Source organism: Anser brachyrhynchus (genome assembly GCF_964034855.1).
Source record: "Anser brachyrhynchus genome assembly, chromosome: 14".
Taxonomy (NCBI): Eukaryota; Metazoa; Chordata; class Aves; order Anseriformes; family Anatidae; genus Anser; species Anser brachyrhynchus.
This window is the reverse complement of record NC_137709.1, coordinates 7,170,908-7,193,142: the sequence shown is the minus strand read 5'-3', so window position 1 is coordinate 7,193,142 and position 22,235 is coordinate 7,170,908. Positions and strand designations below refer to the sequence as shown.

At 42.3% G+C, this 22,235-nt stretch overlaps 2 protein-coding genes across 3 annotated transcripts; one reads left to right on the top strand and one right to left on the bottom strand.

Annotated features, from left to right (window-relative positions):
- Positions 1-1,765: 1,765 nt before the first annotated feature.
- MFAP3 (microfibril associated protein 3) lies at positions 1,766-11,741 on the bottom strand. Its single transcript, XM_080554864.1, has 3 exons — positions 11,607-11,741; positions 7,282-7,743; positions 1,766-5,889 (listed from the first exon to the last, which is right to left on the bottom strand). Exons 2-3 carry the CDS (start codon positions 7,559-7,561, stop codon positions 5,144-5,146), a joined length of 1,026 nt encoding a protein of 341 aa, XP_080410990.1. The 5' UTR covers positions 7,562-7,743; positions 11,607-11,741; the 3' UTR covers positions 1,766-5,143.
- FAM114A2 (family with sequence similarity 114 member A2) lies at positions 11,615-21,429 on the top strand. Of its 2 annotated transcripts, none has more exons than XM_080554863.1 (15): positions 11,615-11,754; positions 12,240-12,382; positions 12,498-12,697; positions 12,915-13,014; positions 13,489-13,584; positions 13,871-13,983; positions 14,918-15,052; positions 15,215-15,373; positions 15,977-16,100; positions 17,136-17,215; positions 17,886-18,014; positions 18,228-18,367; positions 19,152-19,224; positions 19,787-19,840; positions 20,593-21,429. In XM_080554863.1, exons 3-15 carry the CDS (start codon positions 12,500-12,502, stop codon positions 20,692-20,694), a joined length of 1,503 nt encoding a protein of 500 aa, XP_080410989.1. In that variant the 5' UTR covers positions 11,615-11,754; positions 12,240-12,382; positions 12,498-12,499; the 3' UTR covers positions 20,695-21,429. The 2 variants fall into 2 exon arrangements, with proteins under 2 accessions (XP_080410989.1, XP_080410988.1); XM_080554862.1 differs by having other exon boundaries at positions 11,635-11,776.
- Positions 21,430-22,235: the final 806 nt, after the last annotated feature.

Here is a 22,235-nt window from a genome sequence, read left to right as displayed (position 1 = left end):
AGGTTTTTTATGACATTTGAATATCTAAAAATATATATTTTGTTTTCTTTTTTTTTGGGAGCGATAGTGTAATCCTCCCTTCCACATGCAAAAAAAGCTGGCAGTATTTGGAGACATCTGAACGAGCTGCTGTATAATTAAAAAAATGAACAGAAGAGATACCCAGCTGGTGTGAAATGGCCTGGCTGAACAGAAGTCAATAAAGCTGTAACTTGCCTGAGTTGAATGATACGGTGGCGTCTCCAAAGCACGTCTCCTGCAGGAGACCGCACTCACAAGACAAGAGTGCTGCAACATAAGAAAGATTATCTTTTTTAAGGAACAAACCCAAAATTAAAGTACAATTGCCCTTAACCCAACTCCCTTTTCAATTATCTGTTGTTATCCAAATGGAAAAGTGCTGTAAGCTCATGCAGATGAACTTTTTCACTGTGGTTAGGATCATGAGGAGTCCAGTTACAGGAGTCTAAGAAAACGACCCTTTATCATTGATGCTTATCTCACAATGTAGGGATAGAAAGCAGATGCTGACTGAACACTGACTCAGCCTGAGGAGCATGGGTCCAATAATTCTTCCTTTACGCAACTGATTCTCACAGGAAAATCCCCAAGATTCAGCTTTAATTCTACTCTCTTGCTTGTGCAGAGACTGGCAACCAGAGACTTTAAAAACAGCATGGGCAAAGTCAGCTCTCGTTTGCTCAAACAACCCCACTGACTACACTACTGAGGGTTTCTCAGGATGCTGTATTTTGGTTGGGGAGGAAGAAATTGCAATTTAAGCTTTTTTAGGGGTATTTTTACTCTGTGCTCCAGGCTGGCACCCAGAGCTGCAGGAGAAGCCCATACAGAAGAAGTTCATAGCCGTGCAGCATCAGGCACTCAGAGGGGAAATAGGGCTCCCTGCTGCAACCAGTGGGGATAGGTCAGCTCCTCACTTACGGCCTTGGGATATCCCTGGGCAGAGTTAATGCTTTGAATTGATTGCAAAGCAATCAGGAATCCAAGTCTGGCCACTGAAATGAGGTGAAGCCTGGTCACCAAAATGAGGTGGAGTGGGCCCGCTCCCTCATGCTCTTCGATGTTATTCCTTCCCCACGTAATTTAACTTACTGCTGGCTAGCAAAGAGGAAGGGCAAAGTCAAACCTACACCTCTGTTAGCACGAGGTGAGAGCAGCCCACATGCTCCTCTAGGCACAGAAGAAATTTCTTTATGCCATCTCAGCAGCTTGCTGGGAAAACAGCAGTAGACTTGGTCACTTGAAGACTTTGGCAACTCCACATTTGTATCGTGCTGACTTTTATGAGATGAGCTGTCCCCAAATATATAATTTTCTGAGGATTAAAATAAAAAGAGGTGATTATACTATAGACTTGTACAATCATGTAAAAATGTAAGAATAGAAAATAAAGGTTTGTGGCTGAGAGTCCCTGCACTCCACAATTAACTTTTTACCTTGCAAAAGTGAAGCTGAGAATGTATGGGCCTTACTGAGACCATTTCAGGTCTGCAACTATTTGTTTTTGCAGCTGGCAACAATTATTACAGATGCTGCTGAGGACTTTGAGACAGAGAAAACATCAAACCCAAAGACATCATAGCAGGAACTGTCTGTCAGATGGCTGAATGTCCTGGCAACCTTTATCAGGGTTGCTAACAGCATTCTGCAGAGTTGAACACAGCTGCTATTTAACCTCAGACAGACTGTTGCTCACCACCCCTTACTGATGAAAAATAAAAAATGAAACCCTAACAAAACAAGGTTTTTGTTTTTAATTTATTTTGCAAATCTACCAATTCATTTTATGAAAGTATGAAATCCTATGTGGTTACATTAAACAGTTACATTACAATCCATGTAATACAAATAACCACTACAAAGTTATTTTTAGGTACTCTTGGGTAGCAAGTAGATTTTACGTTATTTAAAATAAAAAGAAGTTACAAAGAAGAGAGAAAATAGCCTTGCGATTGTCAAAGAATTTAGTTTAAACCAAGAAAACCACTGTAGAATCTCCTCGTGCTACAAAAGGTTAGAGAGAAACACTGATGTTTACAGAATCTTTCAATGTTAATTTTCAATTAGTCACATCAAGCAAATTTAAGTGCACACATCTAGTTAATATAACAAGAATAGTTCACAAGTTGTTTGGAAACCACTGTCGGGTTTCATTCTCTGGAAATTACGTTTACTGTATAACATCACCACTGTCCTCGCTTTCAGATGCACAAAGATCCTGCAATCCTGGTTGTAAAACACACTAGAGCTTCCAATCTGCTCTAATTGAGTTCGGTGGGAGTAGAATCAGTTCCTACATTTAGTAAGTATCACTGATGTGCTGAAATTCTTGCAAAACAGCCTTGTTCCCAGGAATGAAATTAATTCAGTGAACAAAATACTGTAATAATTTAGGACAATTCTTAGTTTTACCATTCCGGCAATTGACATGGCAACTGCATTTCTGAGGACCTTTATGCAAGATCATTCCTTCCTCTCCAGCAGCAACAAGGACACACGAAGACAATGAGTATCTGTGCTTAGTAAGAACTCGAAGCTATGTAAATAAAGTATAAAAATCAAAGAACAGATTGAATTAATCTAGAAACTGCTCTCCTGACAACCCATCTGACACACCTCTAGTGTCATTCTGCTGCCTGTAAGCTGCCACGTCTGATGAGACATCTGTCAATCACAGTTGCATAACTGCTTCTTCGGAAGCAATTAAATGGAGCTTCGATTTTGTAGCTGCACCTCTACATTGCATATATAGTATGCGGGAAAATGTCAAAGATGCTACTGCCACATGTAATGCAACAGCTTCACAGAAGCAAGGAGAGCTGTTTCAGGGAAAAAAAGGCAGGTGTGGATACAATCCCAAAGGCATGTGGCACAAAGGAGATTAAAACAGGTTATCCTCTCTTGCGGCCACCATCTCTTTCAAACAGGACATCCAAAAATGGTGCAAACCGCCAAATCTACACTCATGCACGTGCAATAAACCTGCAGAGCTGGCTGTAGTACAGAAGTGAAGCCAGCAGCATCTCAGCAGGGCTTCTAAGAGAACTACGCCTTTATCCACAAGAGTATCTTTTAACACTGATCACCAAAAACTTCTGAAGAAACCAGACAGGTTACACAAAACTACACAAACTTCTCACCTGGACATAAGGTGCCATCAAGCTATGGAAGCTAAGAAGTTACTGCTGAGGGCAGTATCTACTGTAAGTGTCTACAGCAGGCTTTATTCCCCTGAAGCAGATAATGTTTGCTACAGACTTGGAAATGGCACCAGGTTGGTCAGAGCACTGCTATAACCAAGGCTAGCAATTTTAATTCTTCCTGAAAAACACAGCTCTTACCCAAAACGCCAAAGCCACCCAGGCTGCATTTACTGGTGGCTGGCTGCAGAACTTTCCCCAGGAGGTATTTTAAAATAGTAATAGATGCTTCAGTTTCCCGTCCTTTGATATGATATGATAAATATAATCTGTTTAGACCCTTTTTTATGAGGAAGCATTACAACAGGAGGCCCCATCCTGTTATTACCACTGTGCCTACTTGTTTTCCATCTCTAGTCATGTAGTGTCAATTCCTGTTAAGAATCCTGAACAGTCTTCCAGAATCACTTGTTCAACTGACATTTCTGTAATAATAAGGAAAAGAAAAAAGAGTTGTGGGAAATTAAATGGTGCTCCTGTTGCCAAGTTGTTAAAATTATATGGCAATATGGTTCCAGTAGTTGTACGAAATTAATTTATGGAGTGCTTGCAAGCCTTACATCTACTAAATCTCAACAGGATATAAAATGCTATTTAAGTGATACAACTTATAAATGCTAAGGAGAAAAAAATCAGCACCAACGAGTGAAAGGAGAAACTTGATTCTTGTCTGCACTCAACTTCCACAAAGCTGGATCTCTAAGGCTGAGGAAGCCGTGCAGGAGATCCTCGGTGCAGTACATCTGTGCTGTGAAGGCAGGGATGTGAGCACTCGCACCTCACCCTTCTGCCACTCCGTCGGCAGACGGGAGAGAGCATGCTACCGAGTTACTCCAGTCCTGTAAGCAACGCTGGGCAAGCAGCTCAGTCAGCCCCTCTGCTAAGCTCTCTCTCTTCCGCTGCTTTCTGAAAGTATGAGCCAGAGCAAAGTGAGTGTCGTTGCTTTTCCCCTCTTTTATTATAATTCTGCTCAGAAAGATCTGCCTGAGATACCCGATCTGTAGACAAATTCATGTTTAAGTTATGTCACTAGATGATTACTGTCATTCCTTTCTCACAACAATGTCAAATACAATGTAAAACTCTGGATTTTCTATAGTGAGTGAAATCAGCAGAGGCAGAAGACGGACGGTGCCAGCAGTACTGCTCACTGCTCTGCAAGACAGAACCAGGGTAAGGCGCTTTGGCAGTCAGCACCAAGGTTAAGTGACAAGCTTTGTAACAACTTGCTTTCCACACACTGGAGTACACACAAGTTTTCTGCAGACGCATGGAAAACTGAGATCCCCTGGTTGTTCTCTAAGCTGCTTTGAAACTATACCAATGCGTTTCATGCACCAGCCGATCCTGGTACCATTCTTTTTCTAAGTACAGTACATTGTGATAGCAACATAGAAGCACACCACACAAAACAGATTTGTTCAAGCTCACCATGGTTCTGATGGGCTACACGCACCAAAAGGCAATTCAAAAAGAGCACACAACTCATCAGGACAGTAACATTGGCTAAAAGGGATTCTGGTTTCGCTTTGTGAAGGAAGTAAGAGTTCACAAAGGAAAAGATCTTATTGCAAGTTGTTTTGCTCAGCCTGACCACTTCTAATACAGATCAGAAGTGTCGGAAACTACCACGGAGACAAGGACAAAGAATTCCTGTCTTGTAAATATTTTAAGTTTAGTAAGCTTGCTTCAAAAATAAAAGCCACAGATATTTCAAATGGCCTTCTCTAACAGACTTGAAACTGTTAGATCAACACAGAGGAACACTGATGGAAAATACAGATTTCAGTAGTAGTTCTGGCACCTTGCAATTTGGAAAAAAACAACTCTTGTGCACATGGGATGAGGCAGCTTGTTTGCAGATCCCTTTCTCACAGTGTCCTAGAGTCACTCACACTTCTTTCACAACTGTGTCACTGCTCTCAGCAGGTGCCTTCCTCAGAAGGAGCAAACTGGCAGCTGTCATGAGAAACAGTGTCGATGCTCTGCACTTCTGACTGCGGGTGGATGGACACCTGAACGGCTATCTCTTGACCTTGCTCATTCATGGATCCATCGTCTGAATCCCCGGCTGGCGAATCGCTGCGCTTGATCTCTGGGTTGATGGGGTATATCGCAGCTTGGGTACCACACGCCTGGGTTTGCTTTTCCTCCTCGCCGACTCCATCAGGGTCATCAACTCGCACAGCCTCAAAGATCTCTTCCATGAACGCCCTGCAGTTAAGGATCAGTGGTGGAAGGGGAATGCTTCTGGCAAGCTCTTCAATGTACCGAGCAAACTCCATGGTCTTAAACTGAGTGACTTTGGCCAACTCTAGCGTTTTGGCAGATGTAATGATAGGGATACGCTTGGCTATCTCGAAAGCCTTCTGAAGCTTCTCAGCCCCTTCCGTCCTGAAGAACTCATTAATAGCCTTCTCTGTTTTGCGGAGGTGGCTGCTCATCATGCACAGACGGGTTATGTTTAAAATGAGGGTGATAGCAAAGGCAACGAGGCACACAATCATGTAGTAGATACTCATGTCTCCCGAGGTGAAGATAACTCTCAGGGTGACTGTGTAGTACGAGGTGTCGTTACGATTAACGGCTGCACACGTGTATCGCCCCCGATCAGCAAAGCTGACCTTTGTGATGTTAAGGGAATTATCAGCAATCTTCCACCGTCCACCTGGAGATTCAAAAGAAATAAGCTGAGCTAATGAAACAAAAATGACTAGGCAAGCTAGACACATGCTGCTTGCTCCATAAACAGGAGCCAGAGCTTCGAAGCAAGCAGTCCATTCCTAGCGTTCCACAAAATATGCCAAGAATGGAAATTTCCTTTTCATGCTTGTGACACAGAAAGCCCTAACTCAGGTACCAATCGTACTGCTTAATGGTAAATTATTCTATGCACTTGCTACTCTGGTCCTTCTGTTTTCTCTCATCTGCACTTTCTTGAGCACTTTTGCATTTCTATTTCTTTCTGGCGAGGAACCTAATTCTTAAGCAGAACTTGTCACCCACTGAAATACAGTGCGTTGAAAGACTGTCTGCCATAAAGCATAATTTTCTGTATATTCTCAGTCAAAGGTCAAGTGACCCAAGAAAAAGATCAGAATCTGTAAATGGCTCAGCTGGCAAAAGAACACAGGATTTTCTTGAGACGCAGCTTTCTGCTGAACACGCAGTGCTGATATACAAAACTCATGTAAAAAGAAATCAATAAAAGAAGCTAGCTTTATACAGTATTTCCTACGGGTTTATTACTTGGAAGAAAAACTGTTTTCATAACTCATTTTTCTAATTAGTCTACTTTGAACTAATTTCCAGATGGCATTCTAACTGCAAAGAGGTTACTGAATACTTAAAGCAGTAAGATGGCCTCTGAGAAGATCCTATCAATTAGCTCGATGACCTTCATTAATACTAATAGAGGATACCACGTGCATCTCTAAAAGACGTTATTTTTTTTTTTAACTGAAAAACAAGAGGGACAGAGCTATAAAAGCCAACGCTTCAAAAATATGTTCTTCCTCTGTATGAAAGGGTTAAATATCATGTATTTCATCCTTGGCCACTACAAACTGTGCTGGTTTCCGCAGTCTCAGTGGTGCATAAACCAGAAAATAAATGCAGTTAAGTTATCCCATGCTTTATAAAATCCTCTAACAAAATTAAAGCACTGTTTGCCAGCTCAAAAAGGTTACAGCTGTGGAGAAGCGTGTTTAATTCATGCATTTGGGAAGATAAAATATAAACCAGAGCAATAATAAATAAAAACATCAGTTAGTATCTGGTAGGATGCAGGCAGTTCTTTTGCATTGTGTACTGGATGCCTCTTGAACAAAATGATTCTGTAGGGCACCATAGCAGGATGGACAGGCTAGGACACACGAACCCAGGTATAATTCCTGCTCCACCACACGCAAAAGGGCAAAGAGCCCTTTTTTGGGCTTGTTCTCTCTCTACTTCCAAACTGTAAAAATGTGAGGATAGGAAAAGAAAACAACAATAAAATCTCAGAGGTTTTCATATAAAAGCAGAACGCCCAAAGGCATAAAATAGCAGAAAAGCTCACCTTCATCTTTCTGTTCAAGCAGGTGTCCTCTGGAGTTATACCAAAGGATATATTCATATTGGCTGATGTTCAGCTTACATTCAATTAAAATACTGGTCCCCTCTTTGGCTATGATATCACGGTGTGCTGGGGAACTTAGTAAAGCTTGAGGCACCGGATGAAGTGATGTACTGAAAGACCCAAAGGCAGATGTTCCATTAGAAGCTACATTTTCCAGTGTAAATCCAATCGAAAGATCAACACTAACAGTCAAAATTAACAGGCAGCAGCTGAGCTTCATGGGAAGCTAGAGGAAAATCTTTTCTCATTTAATTTGGAGAAGTGAGGTCATAAGATATTAAACTGTCTGTACTGCTCTGAGATAGGAGAGGAGGCTCTTGATTTGTTCGGTGATAGAAAATGTCTTGGATCCAAATGCACTTTCAAGACCATCAATATTATGAGAGGAAAGTGGAAATCCAACTGAAAAAAAAAAAAGAATTAAGTTTATTAATGATAGCAAGCTTACAGCGTATTTAAATTTCATTTCCAGTAAACATATTTCGATTAGCATAATATAAACTGTCAGCCGAGAGCTTCCAAATCAGAGCTTTGCTCACACCACAGCAGTGAAGCGAGGGTAAGAAGGCATTAACACAACCTTCGGTCCTCTAGATGTTCATCTTCCCATCCAAATAAATAATCTCAGGAACAATAATCATTAAGAGAAAGAAGGTTTTAAAAAAGGACAATTTGTACTGACTACTCAAAATGCATAACTATCTTTATGGTCAGAAAGTGGATTCTGCATTTGTTAATGGGAAAAAAGTGCTTTCTTAATAGATACAGAAAAGCAAGAAAGAGGATATAATTTCTGCCTCCTTCCGCACTGACATCAAAGTCCTTTTAAGCCCCAGTTTTTCAGTACTGGTTTTCCATTTAGCATCTAGAAATAAAGCACTCACGCATCTCATTTTTAGCATTTATACATCTACTTACTCGATTTTAAGGCACAATCAGTGTTAAATGTCTAAATACTATTTAATATGCTTATCATTTCTTGCGTTGAGAAAATTCTCTTGGCAGTCATCTACAAAGACAGAAAGTCCCTTTCTGAATATCAGGACAGGATTGTCTAAACATACTTCCCTTTTTTTTTTTTTTTTTTTGCAAACTCCCTTGCTTCTGTATTCTTTGTTGTTGTTGTTGTTGCTGTTTTACAGCAAACTGCTACTGAAAATCTTCTGCTTTGTGCTGCTACATCTCAGCTGTCGTATCTTGCTTATTATCTCCACTACACCAAATTGTGCCCCATATTTCAAAACAGATTGAAAAATTGTTTTGTCTAGGGACAGAATTCACACTTCAAATTTACATGTGCACGAGATATTTGAAGATGCTGGGATACAGACTTTAACTTGAGGCTCTTTGCACACAAGGATTTTTCTTTTTTAAAAGCCAGAATAAAGCCAACTTGTAATGAAATGAGATGATGCTGTTAAGAGAAAATCTGTTATCAATTTTCCTGGAAGCCTGATTCAAGAAAATTTCTAATCCAATGTGCATTCCCTGAAGTTATGATTCCATTTAAACTGTTCCAGAGCCCTAAAAAAAAAATTAACGAAGTATAGAAGCCACAAGTTAAAATGTTATCTTAAAGAATATCTGACTTCACCCCACTGTCTGGGTGACTTCAGAGGTACCATTATTTTCTACCAATAACAAATGCTAATAGAACTGAATTTCATAAATATCACAATACAAAGGAAAACATTTTCTTAATAAATAATGCAGACACTCCCTGTGTCCTTCCAGAATCACTAGCTAACACTGCCTAAAGCAGAAAGAATTTGTATCGCTTATGAAAAATAATTTACTATAAATAAGTACAGCTGATTTGTACTGTCTGTCCAGTAGAGAGCAATCAAGCGTATTCAGGAACGGGAACGTTTGCTGCTAACACACTGCCCAGACCAGGAGTTTTTTCAGTTCAAGATAACTTGTTGAAGGTCAAACCAGATTCTGGATTTGACATCTGATGAGAAACGTGTATCTGACCCTTTTCTGTTGCAGTTGTTGCCAAAACCAGCTCAACAAAGAAGGCAAGAAGACAGCTGTGTCCAGCTCTCTTTCAAGCTTGACTGACTGACTCACCCACTGAATCCTGCAAGGGAAACTGGAAAACCTGCACTCTACTTGTTTCTCTGTAGACAGCAATCTTTTCTTTTTCTTTCTTTCTTTTTTTTTTGGCCCCACTATTTTTGATCATGCCTCTTGCCTGTTCACTTAAGATGGATGAGCACTGAGAACGCAGCTACACCTCTGTAAAAAAAAAACCACCAACCAACCAAAAAAACTACCAACGCTTCTTTTGTTCCTGTTTTCGACCTTTCCACCAGTGACACTTTGGGGAAACGTGTTACTGACTTCTGCTGCCTCTGGAGAACGGCATCGCAGCCACGTCAACTGCACCAAGTCTGAAAAAGCAACATGAAGGTTGCTGCTGCACAACAGCTATTTGTTTGTCCGAAGGAGCGGTTTCAACCTTTCTTTTTTTAGACATGTAATGTTTTCAGAGGGTTTCAGGGCCCTCCGAAGGCTGCTGACAACAGGCTTGCTCATTTGGGCAACCTCGTGCAGCTTTCTTTAACGTACGGTGAGGACTTTGAGCGCTGCGGACCGCTGCCACCCGACCTGACTTCACAAGATTCGATGCCGCTCCGACTGATCCCAGCTCTGAAGTGAAGATAAACCCTGGTCTTCGTTATTGAATCGAACACACGGAATAATTTCCAACCTTCCAAAACAATAATCTCCCAACTAATAGTGCTTCAGATTTATTAGAAAGTAATTCCAGCACCTCCTCTACTTTGCCTGTGTCATTTTTACCACTTTAAATTATTACACTTAAATTATTAGATTTCCAAGTGTCTGCGACTTTCCTTCTAAAACGACATTAGAAACCTCAGTCAATTATTTAACACAAGAAATACTGAGCAACATTTTCCCTCATAAGAATAAGATAATTATCTTCGGTAATTGCATAGGCTCTCTGCTATATCTGCGCTGAGCTTGCATAATTTGTGAAGGGTCATTGAATTTTACTGTTAAACTCTTTAAAAAGGCCTGATTTATTAGAAATTGTTTGTCACGTTTCACTTTTGGAAAACCCATTCCTGTTAAGCAGACAACGACGTCTTATTGCTGAACGCTGGGGAAAATGATTTGCAAAACCCACATTCTTCGACCACCACACTTATGCAAAACAGCTGCTGGAGCTGATAAAGGATCCAGAAAGGATAAAGCGCGAGCGGTGCCAACGGTACAATTCCTCAGGAAGGCGTTGGAGCCAAGCAAGACGAAATGTGCAGGACAGAAACTGGCAAGCTGACAGCCGGACCCCAGGTTGAGCTCAACGCATTTAACCTTTGTGAAACCGAGTTGTAACAACACAAAGCAGCGCGAAGATGAAAATCCACGATGCGTATGCTTACGGGAGTCATCGCTGGCTCTCAGCCTGAAAAGACGTGTGTTTCACTTAAAGTACTCTAGTCCCACTGAGGTCAGTGGGAGTACTAAGAACACTTAAAACTGCACATATTTATAAAGTGCTGCAAAACTGGGGCCCGAGAGGTTCTTTGGCTTTACGGTCAGGGCTCACAGCACGGTCAGTAACCCCAAAATGTGAGTTTGGGTGACGTTGGGGGCGATACGGGCGTGATGCTGGGGAGAGCCACGGCCACCGCTGCCAGCACGGGCATGCCCGCAGGGAGAGCTCGCCCTCGGCCTGCAGCGGCTCTGGAGAAAAACCAAAAAACCCCAAACCAGCCCAAAGAGCTGCAAAACCCCCAAACCCCCCAAACCAGCCCCGAAACCAGCGGGAGGTGCGAGCCTGGGGGAAGGGGCCCAGGAGGGCCCAGGGCTCGTGCTGTGGGCTGAGCTGTGGCCAGCAACAACCTGCACCCCCGTAACTGCTAAAAACCGCTAAAAACCGGATAAAAAGTCCTCAAAATTGGATAAAACATGCTAAAAACTGCTAAAAACTGCCAAATTCCCTCCGCGGGGGCAGGAAAACCGAGCGGCCCCGGCCCCGGGCGCAGGGACAGAGCCGCGACGTGTGACAGCCCGACGGCCTCGGGGGCGTGACGTCACGGGGGCGTGACGTCACCGGGCTCTGACGTCACCAGGCGTGACGTCACGCCATAATATTCCCCCCCCCCCCCCCCCCCCCCCAAAATAAACCACCGAGCAGCCGCCGCCGCGCCGCTCCCCGCCCGGCTCTGACAGGCAGGGAAGGCCGCGCCGCCGTGAGGAGCTTGGGGGGGCCCGGCCGCAGCCCCGCGTACCTCCGGTACCGGCACCCGCACCCCGACACCGCCAGCTCCGGCCCCGCCGCCGCCGCCGCCCGGACGCGTTTCCCCCCGCTCGCCCTTCCGGGCCCCGCTCCGCTTCCGGGTTGAGGCGGCCGGGGCCGCTCTGCGCCTCGTCTCGATGGTGCGGTCCGCCCGGCCCCGGGGTGAGGGATGGGGCGGGGGGGGGGGTGGTAGGGGGGATGAGGGGGGGGTTAGGGAGCCCCGGGGTGCTCTGAGGGGCCGCGGCTGTGGGGTGGGAGCACGGGGGGCGCTGGGCGGCCGGCAGCTCGGGACCGGCCTGGGGCCGGCCCTGGGAGGGCCCTGGGAGTGGGGTCGGGGGGCTGCTGGGGCTCTTGGGGCTCCTCAGGCTCCTGGGGCTCCTCTGGGGTTCATCTCGTGTCCTGGGTGGCTCAAACACCCTGAAGAATCTCAGCCCTAAATACCGAACCAAACGACCCTCAGCCTCCCCACCACCCACTTTCATTGCTCTCCACTTCGGGATCCAGCACCCTTCAGAGCAGCCACCCCACACGATTTGTCCCCCTCCCCCCTTTTATTTTTTTTGGAGAAGCAGGTCACGGATTTAATCATCTGAGGACCTTTTGTACCTCTCTGTTTGTTTTTCAGAGTTAACAGCCTGTCTTTTTTGTGTGGTGGTGAGGTAAAGCCACGTGTTCCTGTGGGACTTTAAACTTCCAGGTGTGACATTTCGTGCAGCCAGACGTAACGCGGTGTGCAGGCTCGCTTAAAAATATAATCTGTTCATGCAGGTATGTGCGGTAACAAGAAGGGATCTGAATCGTTGCGTTTAATTATTTAAAACTAATGTCAGTGTGTACATGGGAGTGATTGTTTTATCTGCTGTGCTTTCTGTGATTGTCATAGTCATGTCTGAAAAAGACAGCGGTGAAAATCTGGAAGAGGAAGCTTCTTACGAAAATGAACAAAAATCAGAAGAACTTGGCCACGCTGAGAGCAGCAAAGAGAAAGAGCAAGAGCCTGTGCCTATGACTCGGAAAAGACCTGAACCCAAACCCCCGTGTCAGTCTGCTGCCACAGAAAAGTCCACTGCTGACACCCTCAAGGTACGTTTCTGTGCTAGGTCTGAATGACATGACTTCATGTTTCACGGCTTTATGCTCAGAAGAATTCTGACTGTAAGCCTCACTCCTTTTCTGAAAATTGACATCGCTGTTTATTTGAAAAGAAAAAGTGTCACAAAAGTTACGCATCACAAGCTGATTGTGTTCCTCTTGACACCATCATATCTGCATCACTGTCTTCTGCTTTTCTTCATTAAAGGCCTCAGATTCTCCTTCTGCAGCTCAGACAGGATGGGGGTACTGGGGAAGCTGGGGGAAATCTCTTCTGTCAACTGCATCTGCCACTGTAGCTACTGTAGGTAAGTCTCTTTCTGGTATTTGATAAATGTTGTAACCATATGTCACGTTACAAGCTAATGCTTTTGAGCTTGTTTCTAGAGAATGGGGTTCTGTTGTAGAAGCAAGTATTGGAAAATGTCAAGAGAACTGTTCAAGTAAAGGGAAAACCTGTACCAAAATGTACAATAACATTAAAGAGAAGTGCACAAACAAAACTACTTTCAAGTTTTTGAGGCGTTTGCATAATTTTCAGTTGACGTTTTAAAGCTTTGCCACTTGAGATGAAATTTTTGCAAACCTGAGATGAAACGTGAGTTCATTAAACTGGCAAGCAAGCAAGACGGGGAGTAGTAGGTGTTAGCGTGGGTTAAACTGTTTTGAACAGGAGGAAGCCAGAACAGTAGAGAAACAATATACAACCCTGATCCTGTTTCTGCTCTAATGAGGAATAAAATGTATCTCATGGTTAAAGTAACACTGCTATCTTTCTCTAGGTCAAGGTATTTCAAATGTCATAGAAAAAGCAGAAACAACTCTTGGGATCCCCAGTCCTAGTGAAATTTCTTCGGAGACCAGAGATGCTACAAGAGGTCAGTTTTTATTGCATAAGAATAACACTGAAACATATCTTACAATATAATCAGCCCCAAAATATCGTAACATTACTCCGTATCTCTCATATTGGTATAGATAACTAAGTGCTAAAACAACACATTATTGCTTACTGGTGTTAGTTCCGAAAAGTAGGTGGGAGAATAATAGCAATTCTAGGCCTGATCCTGACTGACACTTTGCGTTTGTTAATTTTCTCCACTCAGCAGGTGACAGGATCTTTTTGGGGGAGTGAGGAAGTTAATTTTCTACCTTCTATTGCAGGAAGTGAGAATCCTGATGATAACAGCACAGATGCAATTGCTGATGGCAGTCCCTTTCCTATTGCTGGGGCTCTTGGTGTTTTATCAACCATCTCTACTGCTGTCCAAAGCACAGTGAGTGAGTTGGGAAGGCAGAAAAAAATGTGCTTGAGAGCATTGTCTGAAGTATCTTATCAGGAAACATTTAATTTTGGCTTTTCTGGCATAAATGGTGAGAGACTATCTCAGCGTTCAGACAGTCTTTATCTCGTGCCATGCTTCTAACTGGCACTTGATGTGTCAGTTGTTTTGAATTTTGTTAGTTTTATATTAAATGCTGATGCATAACAAAGATGCCCAACATTGGACTGTGTGGTGCGTGCATTGCCATGCATGTCACCTCTATACTCTGTTACCATGCTCTCTTCCTTTAGAGTACATGGCCAAATGGAGGGTCAGGCTAATTCATGGAATACTTTCACTGATTTTCACAGAACTGTCTAGAGATGAAATCCATTCTCGGGTTCAAAAACGTCTGTGAAACTGGCCTCAATTGCTTGGAAATCGGCTTGCTCCTGTGACCATGAGAAATACACTTCAAAGAACCCATTACCCTTAGAAACTGTGCTTTTGTGATCTACCGTCTTGTCAATTTGCCCATGAATCTGAAAGAGCTGCAGATGGAAAGCTTGCTTCTGCTTTTAGGGCTTGAACAAGAATTTAGCAACCAACACAGCCCACAGGTCTAGCGTTTTCTGATTGGAGCAATTAAAAACTAAATACTTAAATGTGCTGAGAACCAGCTCCTTCACAAAATAAAAATGTTTCCCATCAGATTGCTGCAGCTGTCTGAGTGCTATATTAAACTGTTGGATGATAGTGTATTGTGGCTCTTTCCATGCCTTTCTGCTCTGATTTTGGTGATTAGTGTTGAATTCTAGAGTGATAAGGACCAGTTTGGCTTGTATGTGAGTGCCTAGCGTAACGCAGACTGTATAAAGCCCCCAGTATAAGCTGTTTAGTCTTCTGTGACTCTTATGCACTGACCATATCCAAATCTGCTTCCTAGGGGAAAAGTGTGATTAGTGGAGGTCTAGATGCCTTGGAATTCATCGGAAAAAAGACAATGGATGTGATAGCTGAGGGAGACCCTGGATTCAAAAAAACAAAGGGCCTAATGAACAGAAACTCTACGTTATCTCAGGTATGGCTGTTTCATATCAACTCCTTGTTGATTCTTGTTTGTTCTTCCTTCTTTTGCGGTCCTGTCATTAAGCAGCCATTTCTTATTGTTAAACCATAAGTCTTCTCTTCCCTATTCCATATGTTCTGGTGCTGATCTGAGTCCTTTGGTTTTCTTTTTCAGGTCTTACGAGAGGCAAAGGAGAAAGAAGAGCAGCAGACAGCTACTGAGGTTACCATGGCTACGGAGAAGAAAGCCCATTATGGATTACTGTTTGACGAGTTTCAGGGTCTTTCGCATCTGGAGGCCTTAGAGATGCTTTCCAGAGAGAGTGAATCAAAGGTAATGGCCTTGAGCAATTTTCCTTCTATTTTTGAGTTCAGCTGGGCAAGAAAAAAGATCGGAAATGTCTGTACACACATGCAAAATCAAGTGGTCAGAACTTGGAACTTGCTACAAAATGATTAATTGCACAACGTCACTTTGACCCCTGCATTATGATCTAGTGTTTACCTTGGGAGCATTCTGTCCTACCCTCAGGTCTTAGAATGATCCTCTTTACCTAACTAGCCTCACTTCCAGCATTTCTCCAACAGCTTATCACAAGTTACTCTTTCCTCGCATCAGCTTGTTTGCTCTGTGGCCTGTAAGAGAGTACTGCAGGCAAAGCTGAGATCGTCTTCTGTCTTGGAGCAGGGAGGGGCTGGGTCAACATATCATTTCAGAAGTCATTCAGTTTTTTATAAAGGAAATTATTTGAATAACTCCATAAGAATCCATTGGTACCTAACAGGTCTTTGCAAAATAGGTCTTTTCCCTAGCATTTTCCTAATATTGCTCTGTAATGTTTTTACACACAATGTAAATGAGTGCTGCATCTTCCATCCTGTTTCTTTCCTTTACTGGACTTACGATTCTCTCTTTGGCTGCGCTGCCCCTAATTAGGTGAAACTGGTTCTAAGTGCCCTCTCTGGTGAAGAGTTGGACACGCTGAAGGAGGAAATGGAGCAACTCAAAGAAGCGTTTTCTTTAGCTGAATTCTTTGAAGAAGAAGAGGAAGAAAAGAAGGGTAAGAGCCTTGGGTTGTGGGAGGAGAAGCTTGTTCTAAATGAAATTCTCAGAGCAGAACCAGCCAGTCCTGAGAGCACTAACATTGGGCATGATGCCACAGTTAAGTTATTCTTTAGCTGGATGCTTAATCCTAAAGCTGCCTGTGGCCAGGAGCATGACAGGTAGCAATGCTCTTCATCTTTGGAAAGCTTCTATGCATTAATTCTGTTGCAGAAATCGTTTGATTTCTTGCCAGAGCAGGATTAGATCTGCTGGATTCCTGGGCATTTCCTACAACTGACCTTGAGCCAAGATGCAAATGCAAAGAGATGCTGGGTTTCCCTGTTCATAAAGGAAGGACTTTGAATAGAGTTGTCTAACCTGTGGGAGAGTTTTTCTTGTTTTTTTTTTTTTTTAATGAGAGTTAGCAGCAAAGACCAAAAGACTTAGAGGTGTCTCCATACAGAGGAGCCATCTGATTCTTGAGGATTACACAGATTTAAATGTAAATGTCTTGCATTGCTTTTACTTCGATGGCTCATCAGGGAGGGCTCACACCTGCGCTTGCTAGCATTTAACATTTAATGCATCTTTTATATTTCCATGATGGATCTCACAGCATCCCTCCCACTGTTAACATCTGCCCTGCCATGTATAATAGGAGAACCGTGGGCTTTAAGCAATATTTCATACTCTCCAAGGTGATGCACAAGTTAGTGCATTGTAAAATGCTGTGTTTATTTGATGGATTGTAGACTGCTTGCCTGTTTTAAAAAAAAAAAAAAAAGAAAAAAAAAAAGGAATTACCTTAGCTAAAGAACCAGGATAGAGAAAGCAAAAGGTAATCTTTTGGCATCGGTGTCTGCCTTTTCAGAACTTAACTTACAAGTTGTATTAAAAAGACCGGATGTGATGCGTCCTTTTCCTGAATCAATGATTCAAGGACAAATATAGGAAACAGTTGATAGACTTGTGCAGAACTAGCTGTGCATTGAAGTCCTGCTTTTTTCCCCTGTATCTGTACTTTCTGGGGATTCATTAGCCTTTTCTTTAGGAGATGAGGAGTTCACAAAGGAAGTAACAGAGTTGTTTTCGGAATTGCATATCTCCACAAAGCCGGACAAACTGATCATGGTGAGTTATTTCCCATTCTCTAAAAGCTGGAGAGATTTCTCTCAGGAACTGCTTCTCCATCCTGCTTTGCTGATGAAAATATGAAAGACATGAATACAAGCAGTGTTTTAGATCCTTTGACACTGGTAGTGAAAGAAATCGGCCTTTACCTTTGACTTTATGAGGCAAAACCATGCTCTGCACTGCCTCTGGCTCTGAAGCAGTAGGCACTAGTGTGTCTTTGCCCTGTCACTGGGCAGTAATATCTGGTGGCAAAGACAACTGAGCGGTAAGACATCAGCCAACGCAGTGAAATCAACCTACAGTCGTGAATTGCAGCCCTCCTCTTGGTACAAAGCAATTGTTTTTACTACGTACAGAAGCTGGTATGAGGAAGAATCCTTCCTTTCCTTCCTTTCACTACCCTTCAGATCCACCAAGTGGCAGCAGCATTCTGCAGACACGTTTTTAAAACTCCTCTGTTAGTCATGGCCCTGGTGTTAGAGAAATGACTGCCTTCAACTGCATGAGTGCAGCCAACTCTCTACAGGTCCTGGAGGCGCTAGGATAATTCGTTCTTGTTCTCTTCATGTAGCTGTTTCCTTCCCCTAGAGATCCAGCACTCTGTGTTTTGTTGTGGGGAAGGGGGATTCATTCTGCTCCATAAATACTATGGCGCATCTTCATACAGGTGAGGACATCTGCTCATGAATGGATAGCACAATTCAACAGTAGTCTTCCAAAAGAAGAAAAAGAGAGTGAAGATGACCAAGAAGTAGAAGCTGGAGATGGTGACCATGATGCTAAAAAATCAGTAGAGGTAACTGAGCAATGGAGGAAGACAATATCTGACCACAGAGTGTTTTATCTGGCTGTTGAGTTACAGTTGTGATTACTGGAGCTTACAGGTTTCTATTTCTGTGCAGATTCTGGGGTCCAAAATGGCAGATAGAACATTGTGTGATTTACTTGTTTTAAATAATAAAAGCTGCTAGTTTTTGTATGGTATAGGGGATCTCTTTAACTCTTGTAGGATATTCATGCGTTTGCCATTAGAAGCCTGGCAGAACTGACAGCATACTCCATTGAAATGTTTCACAAAACTGCAGCTTTGTTCCTTCATGGTCAGAAAGAAGAGGTGACTGCTACAGACAGAGCCAAGTCGCTTTCACAGTAAGTTCATATCTTCGTAAACATGTGGCATGCAATAACTTGCTTACCGATGAAACTGTCTGATGATTCTTGGCAATTCCGAGGGATGCGGGGCTCTTGAATTCTGCATAGGTGTTCACCGTTGCTACGGGTGGCTATCTCCCAGCATAATTCAGCTGGCTTTATCTAGTTCAAAGACGTTCCTTGACAAGAAAGAAGAAACCCTACTTGAAAACTTATATAGCCAAGGAGAATATTTGCTCCAAGCTTGTGCTAGTTAGTAGACAGCCATTTAAAATATGACAAAACAGTTATATAAAAATGATTTTTGATTACCTCTTTGCTGGTCATTTAGTATACTAGGTACGTGGTTATTGTAAAACTACTGCAGTAATTAATAGACTGATCTTACCAGTAATGCATAACAGGAGAGAATTTTTCATTATATCAGAATGTACTTGGCAAGTATATGAAATATGCAATACTTCCTCATTCAGAAAATGGTACTTACTTGTCAGTGATAAAGCAAGTTAGTACAGTTCCTTTTTGAATGGCTGGGTCTGTCTTCTGAATGCAGTTTCAGATCTTCAGCTTTAGTTGACTATTTTTTTCACCTTTCCATTCCTCAGTTTTTTAATAGAACTTCTAAACAGTTCATGAAGATACAGATGCTGTATATCAATTTTGGTTTAATTTAGCTTTATATACGTGGAAACAAGGTATTTGTGTTTTACAGGAATGCTAAAAGAAAGTTATTCTTCGTAGATTGTGTTTACTACATAGCTTTTCCACTTTTCTTGCACAGACTGACAATTGTGCTGTGTAAAGAACTGTCAACTTTCTCTAAAGAGTTCACTACATGCTTAACAGTTGCAGGGGTAAGTCTTGCATCATAGTTCTTTGGGATGAGATGTGATTAGTTTATTGCAACCTTGGGATCTTTGCCATAAAGTGCTTCTTGTGCTTGCTCATTTATGCGTGCAGTTTTTTGCCCTGTGAACTGATCTCCTAGACCCGTGTTTTCCAGACTGTGGCAGCTGAACATAGCCTGAGCTTTTGAATGCCTCCTGAGGTATTCAGCCTGGCACGGAATGATGATGGGGGTTGGTGCTGACAGTACTAATGAGGCAGAAGAAAATAAGGTTGTAGATACTGCAAAACACTCAGGTGTTATTGAAGATAATATCCTTATCTCTAAATCTTCCAGCAGTCCACAGTTCATGTGGAGATGTAATGTGTGTCTTCATGTAGGTCTTGCATTGTGCCTATGTGGGTTACTTTGTTGTTATCTGCACACTGCAGGGCAATTCCTCTGCAGCTTGGGACTTTGCTTCCAAGGGAGCAGTGGTGTTTTTAACCTTAGTGAGGGTTTGGCTCTATCTTGCTTGAAGAAATTTGATCAAATTTTCAATCAGGATAATGTATGTCTGATCTCTGCAGGTCAAAGAGAAAGCAGATGTGCTTAATCCCTTGATCACTGGAGTGTTTTTGGAGGTCAGTTATGCTAAAGTTAAAACTTTAAGCTAATACTTAGAAAATAAATGCACTGTTTTTTCCACTTCTGTATCATTAGCATGCAAAGTTCTCTAGCCCATGATCTAAGATTCTACTTACCTTGCTAATAACTTAGAAATTTTAATAAATGCTCATAAATCTTCACAAGACATGAATGTTAGTGAAGAGTGAGCCTTATATGGTCTCAGCTGACAGTTATGTTGGATCAAAGACACATACTAGACATTCATCAGCCTATTTTCTAGCATTTTAGTGGGAATTTAAATGCCTGAAGTCAAACCTCAGACAATCTCATACATTAGCGTGCAAGAGTCCCAGCACTTCCCAGCTGTTCAGTTGGTTCTCAGTGCTTGTAAACTCCTGAGGTGTGGCAGGAAACGGGTGTTCCTGTTGGTGTGTCCTTCCTTCCTGCCACAGCATAACATTTACTTTGCTTTGAAATAAATGCTTCTCATCTATTATACAAAGTAGTATCCTACATTTAGATTGCACCTGATCTTGTATGGCAGCTTTTAAGGCAGGTGCTTTTTTGCTGAGTGGCATAAAGCCCCTCAAAAAATTAATGTTGAATTGATTTCTAGAATGACGCTTTAAAGACCCAACAAGCAATAGATTTCTGTTTCTTACGTATGTTAATCAATGCTGTTTGAAATGAATATATGGTTAGTAAAGCTGACTGGTAGTATAATTATTCATGCATGTTTTTTTTCTTTTTTTAATTATTTTCATAGGCTTCAAACAGTGCTTCATATATCCAAGATGCCTTCCAGCTCTTGCTGCCTGTACTGCAGATCTCTCTTGTTGAGGCTAGAACGGAACCATCACAGCAATAAAATTCCTTCTAATTAAGAACTTTCGACCTTCCCACTTCGTATTTTCCATGCTGGAGAATGATGTAATGGCTGATATTAAAGGGAAAAAGATTAACTGATCACTGCTACTGCAAGAACGGTGATTAAGTGCAGACTGGCAATGACAGCTCTTAGAGCTCATTGAGAGATGTGATTAGCATAGTCCAGGCTGGTGGGCAACGTGACAGACTTTAAAATGCAGTCTGCTTCCCTGTTTTCATAGACTGTATCTTTTCACTGAAATCCCTGTGCTGTATGTGTTAACAAGCTCTTTGGAGAAGCTCTCTGGACTGTGGAGACAATGCTGAAGAAAAGAGCAGCAGCTGGCTAGTTAAAATGTTAGCACTCTTGTTGCTAAGTCATGGTGTGATTTTTAAGTCAGACATAATTAGGCTCCTGAAAGCTCTGCGTTGAAGTGAACTTTGGATTGGAGATGCAAGAAAAGGCAAATATTTATGATTATCACCCTTGCAATTTCCAGGCTGGAAAAAATAGAATGGAGAGGATGCCTTATCGAGCTGCTGTTGCTGAAGAGAAGCCCCAGCTTCCTAAAGGTGTCTGCTAAAGACTCAGGGATGTGGGACTGGGACTCTCACTAGGGTGCTGTTACTCATTCCTTTGCAGAATGCTTGCTTCAGCATGAGGTAGAAAAATGCTGATCTGGCCCTAAGAATGTGGGTACTTTGCTTTATAGCAATAAATGAGAATTGGCTAAAAGGGATTGATTCTTGTTTGGGCAATCTAATGCAAGAATGGAGTGGGAGGATTCTCCTTTTTTTATTTAATGCAATTTGACATGTCAGCCACAGACTGTTCAGATTCAGATACCACTCTCTTTTCCATTTCTTTGCAAAAACACTATAATGCAATGCTCCTTTTTGGAAGATATATGAAAGTAGGGGGAGAGGAAGCAATTTGCTTCTGTTAGCAGGAGTCCTAATTTGTCTCAGAAGCTGCTTCACAGCACAAAGAAACTGATAATGTGAAAGTTCCCAGTTCTGTTCCTTTTTACAATTCCTATCTTTTGAGCTTTCCCATTCTGAGGGAACAGCCTCTGATGGAATCACAAGAGCAGAAACACAGATTAAATGCAACTTAAGTCCAGAACAGCAAACCGGAGGTGACTGAGTGTTGGTTTTAGCAGGTCTTGCAAATTTCTGCAGTACTGAACGCTTAGCATTCCTCTGCTCTGTTGTGAAGTAGAAATGTTCTTAAGCATTAGCCAAAAGGTATTCTAATATTCTGTGATTTTATATATATGGAAAAACCCTTGCCTTAGTCCTTGTTAGACTGATCAGGTCTTTAAAAGTAAAGTATTTATTTTGATTTTTAAAGAAAACTGGACTTGAAAGGAGTGTGATTGGATGGAAAAAAATCTGCACTACAATAAACTATATACTTTTTCTTTACCCTGATAACATTTTTAAAGAAGGATTTGCTTTGACAACAGTTTCAGGTACAAGCTATCAAGGTAGTGTGGGGCACTAACCAAGCAGGAGGAAAGACCCGTGTGTGTGCTTTCT

Bases quoted from the DNA above. Each gene is read 5' to 3' on its own strand.
- MFAP3 (XM_080554864.1), bottom strand. From the start codon at position 7,561: ATGAAGCTCAGCTGCTGCCTGTTAATTTTGACTGTTAGTGTTGATCTT. The intron at 5,890-7,281 runs GTGAGCTTTTCT...TTGAATCTCCAG, and splicing joins GCTTGAACAGAAAGATGAAG to GTGGACGGTGGAAGATTGCT.
- FAM114A2 (XM_080554863.1), top strand. From the start codon at position 12,500: ATGTCTGAAAAAGACAGCGGTGAAAATCTGGAAGAGGAAGCTTCTTAC. The intron at 18,368-19,151 runs GTAAGTTCATAT...TTTCTTGCACAG, and splicing joins AGAGCCAAGTCGCTTTCACA to ACTGACAATTGTGCTGTGTA. The intron at 19,841-20,592 runs GTCAGTTATGCT...TTATTTTCATAG, and splicing joins TCACTGGAGTGTTTTTGGAG to GCTTCAAACAGTGCTTCATA.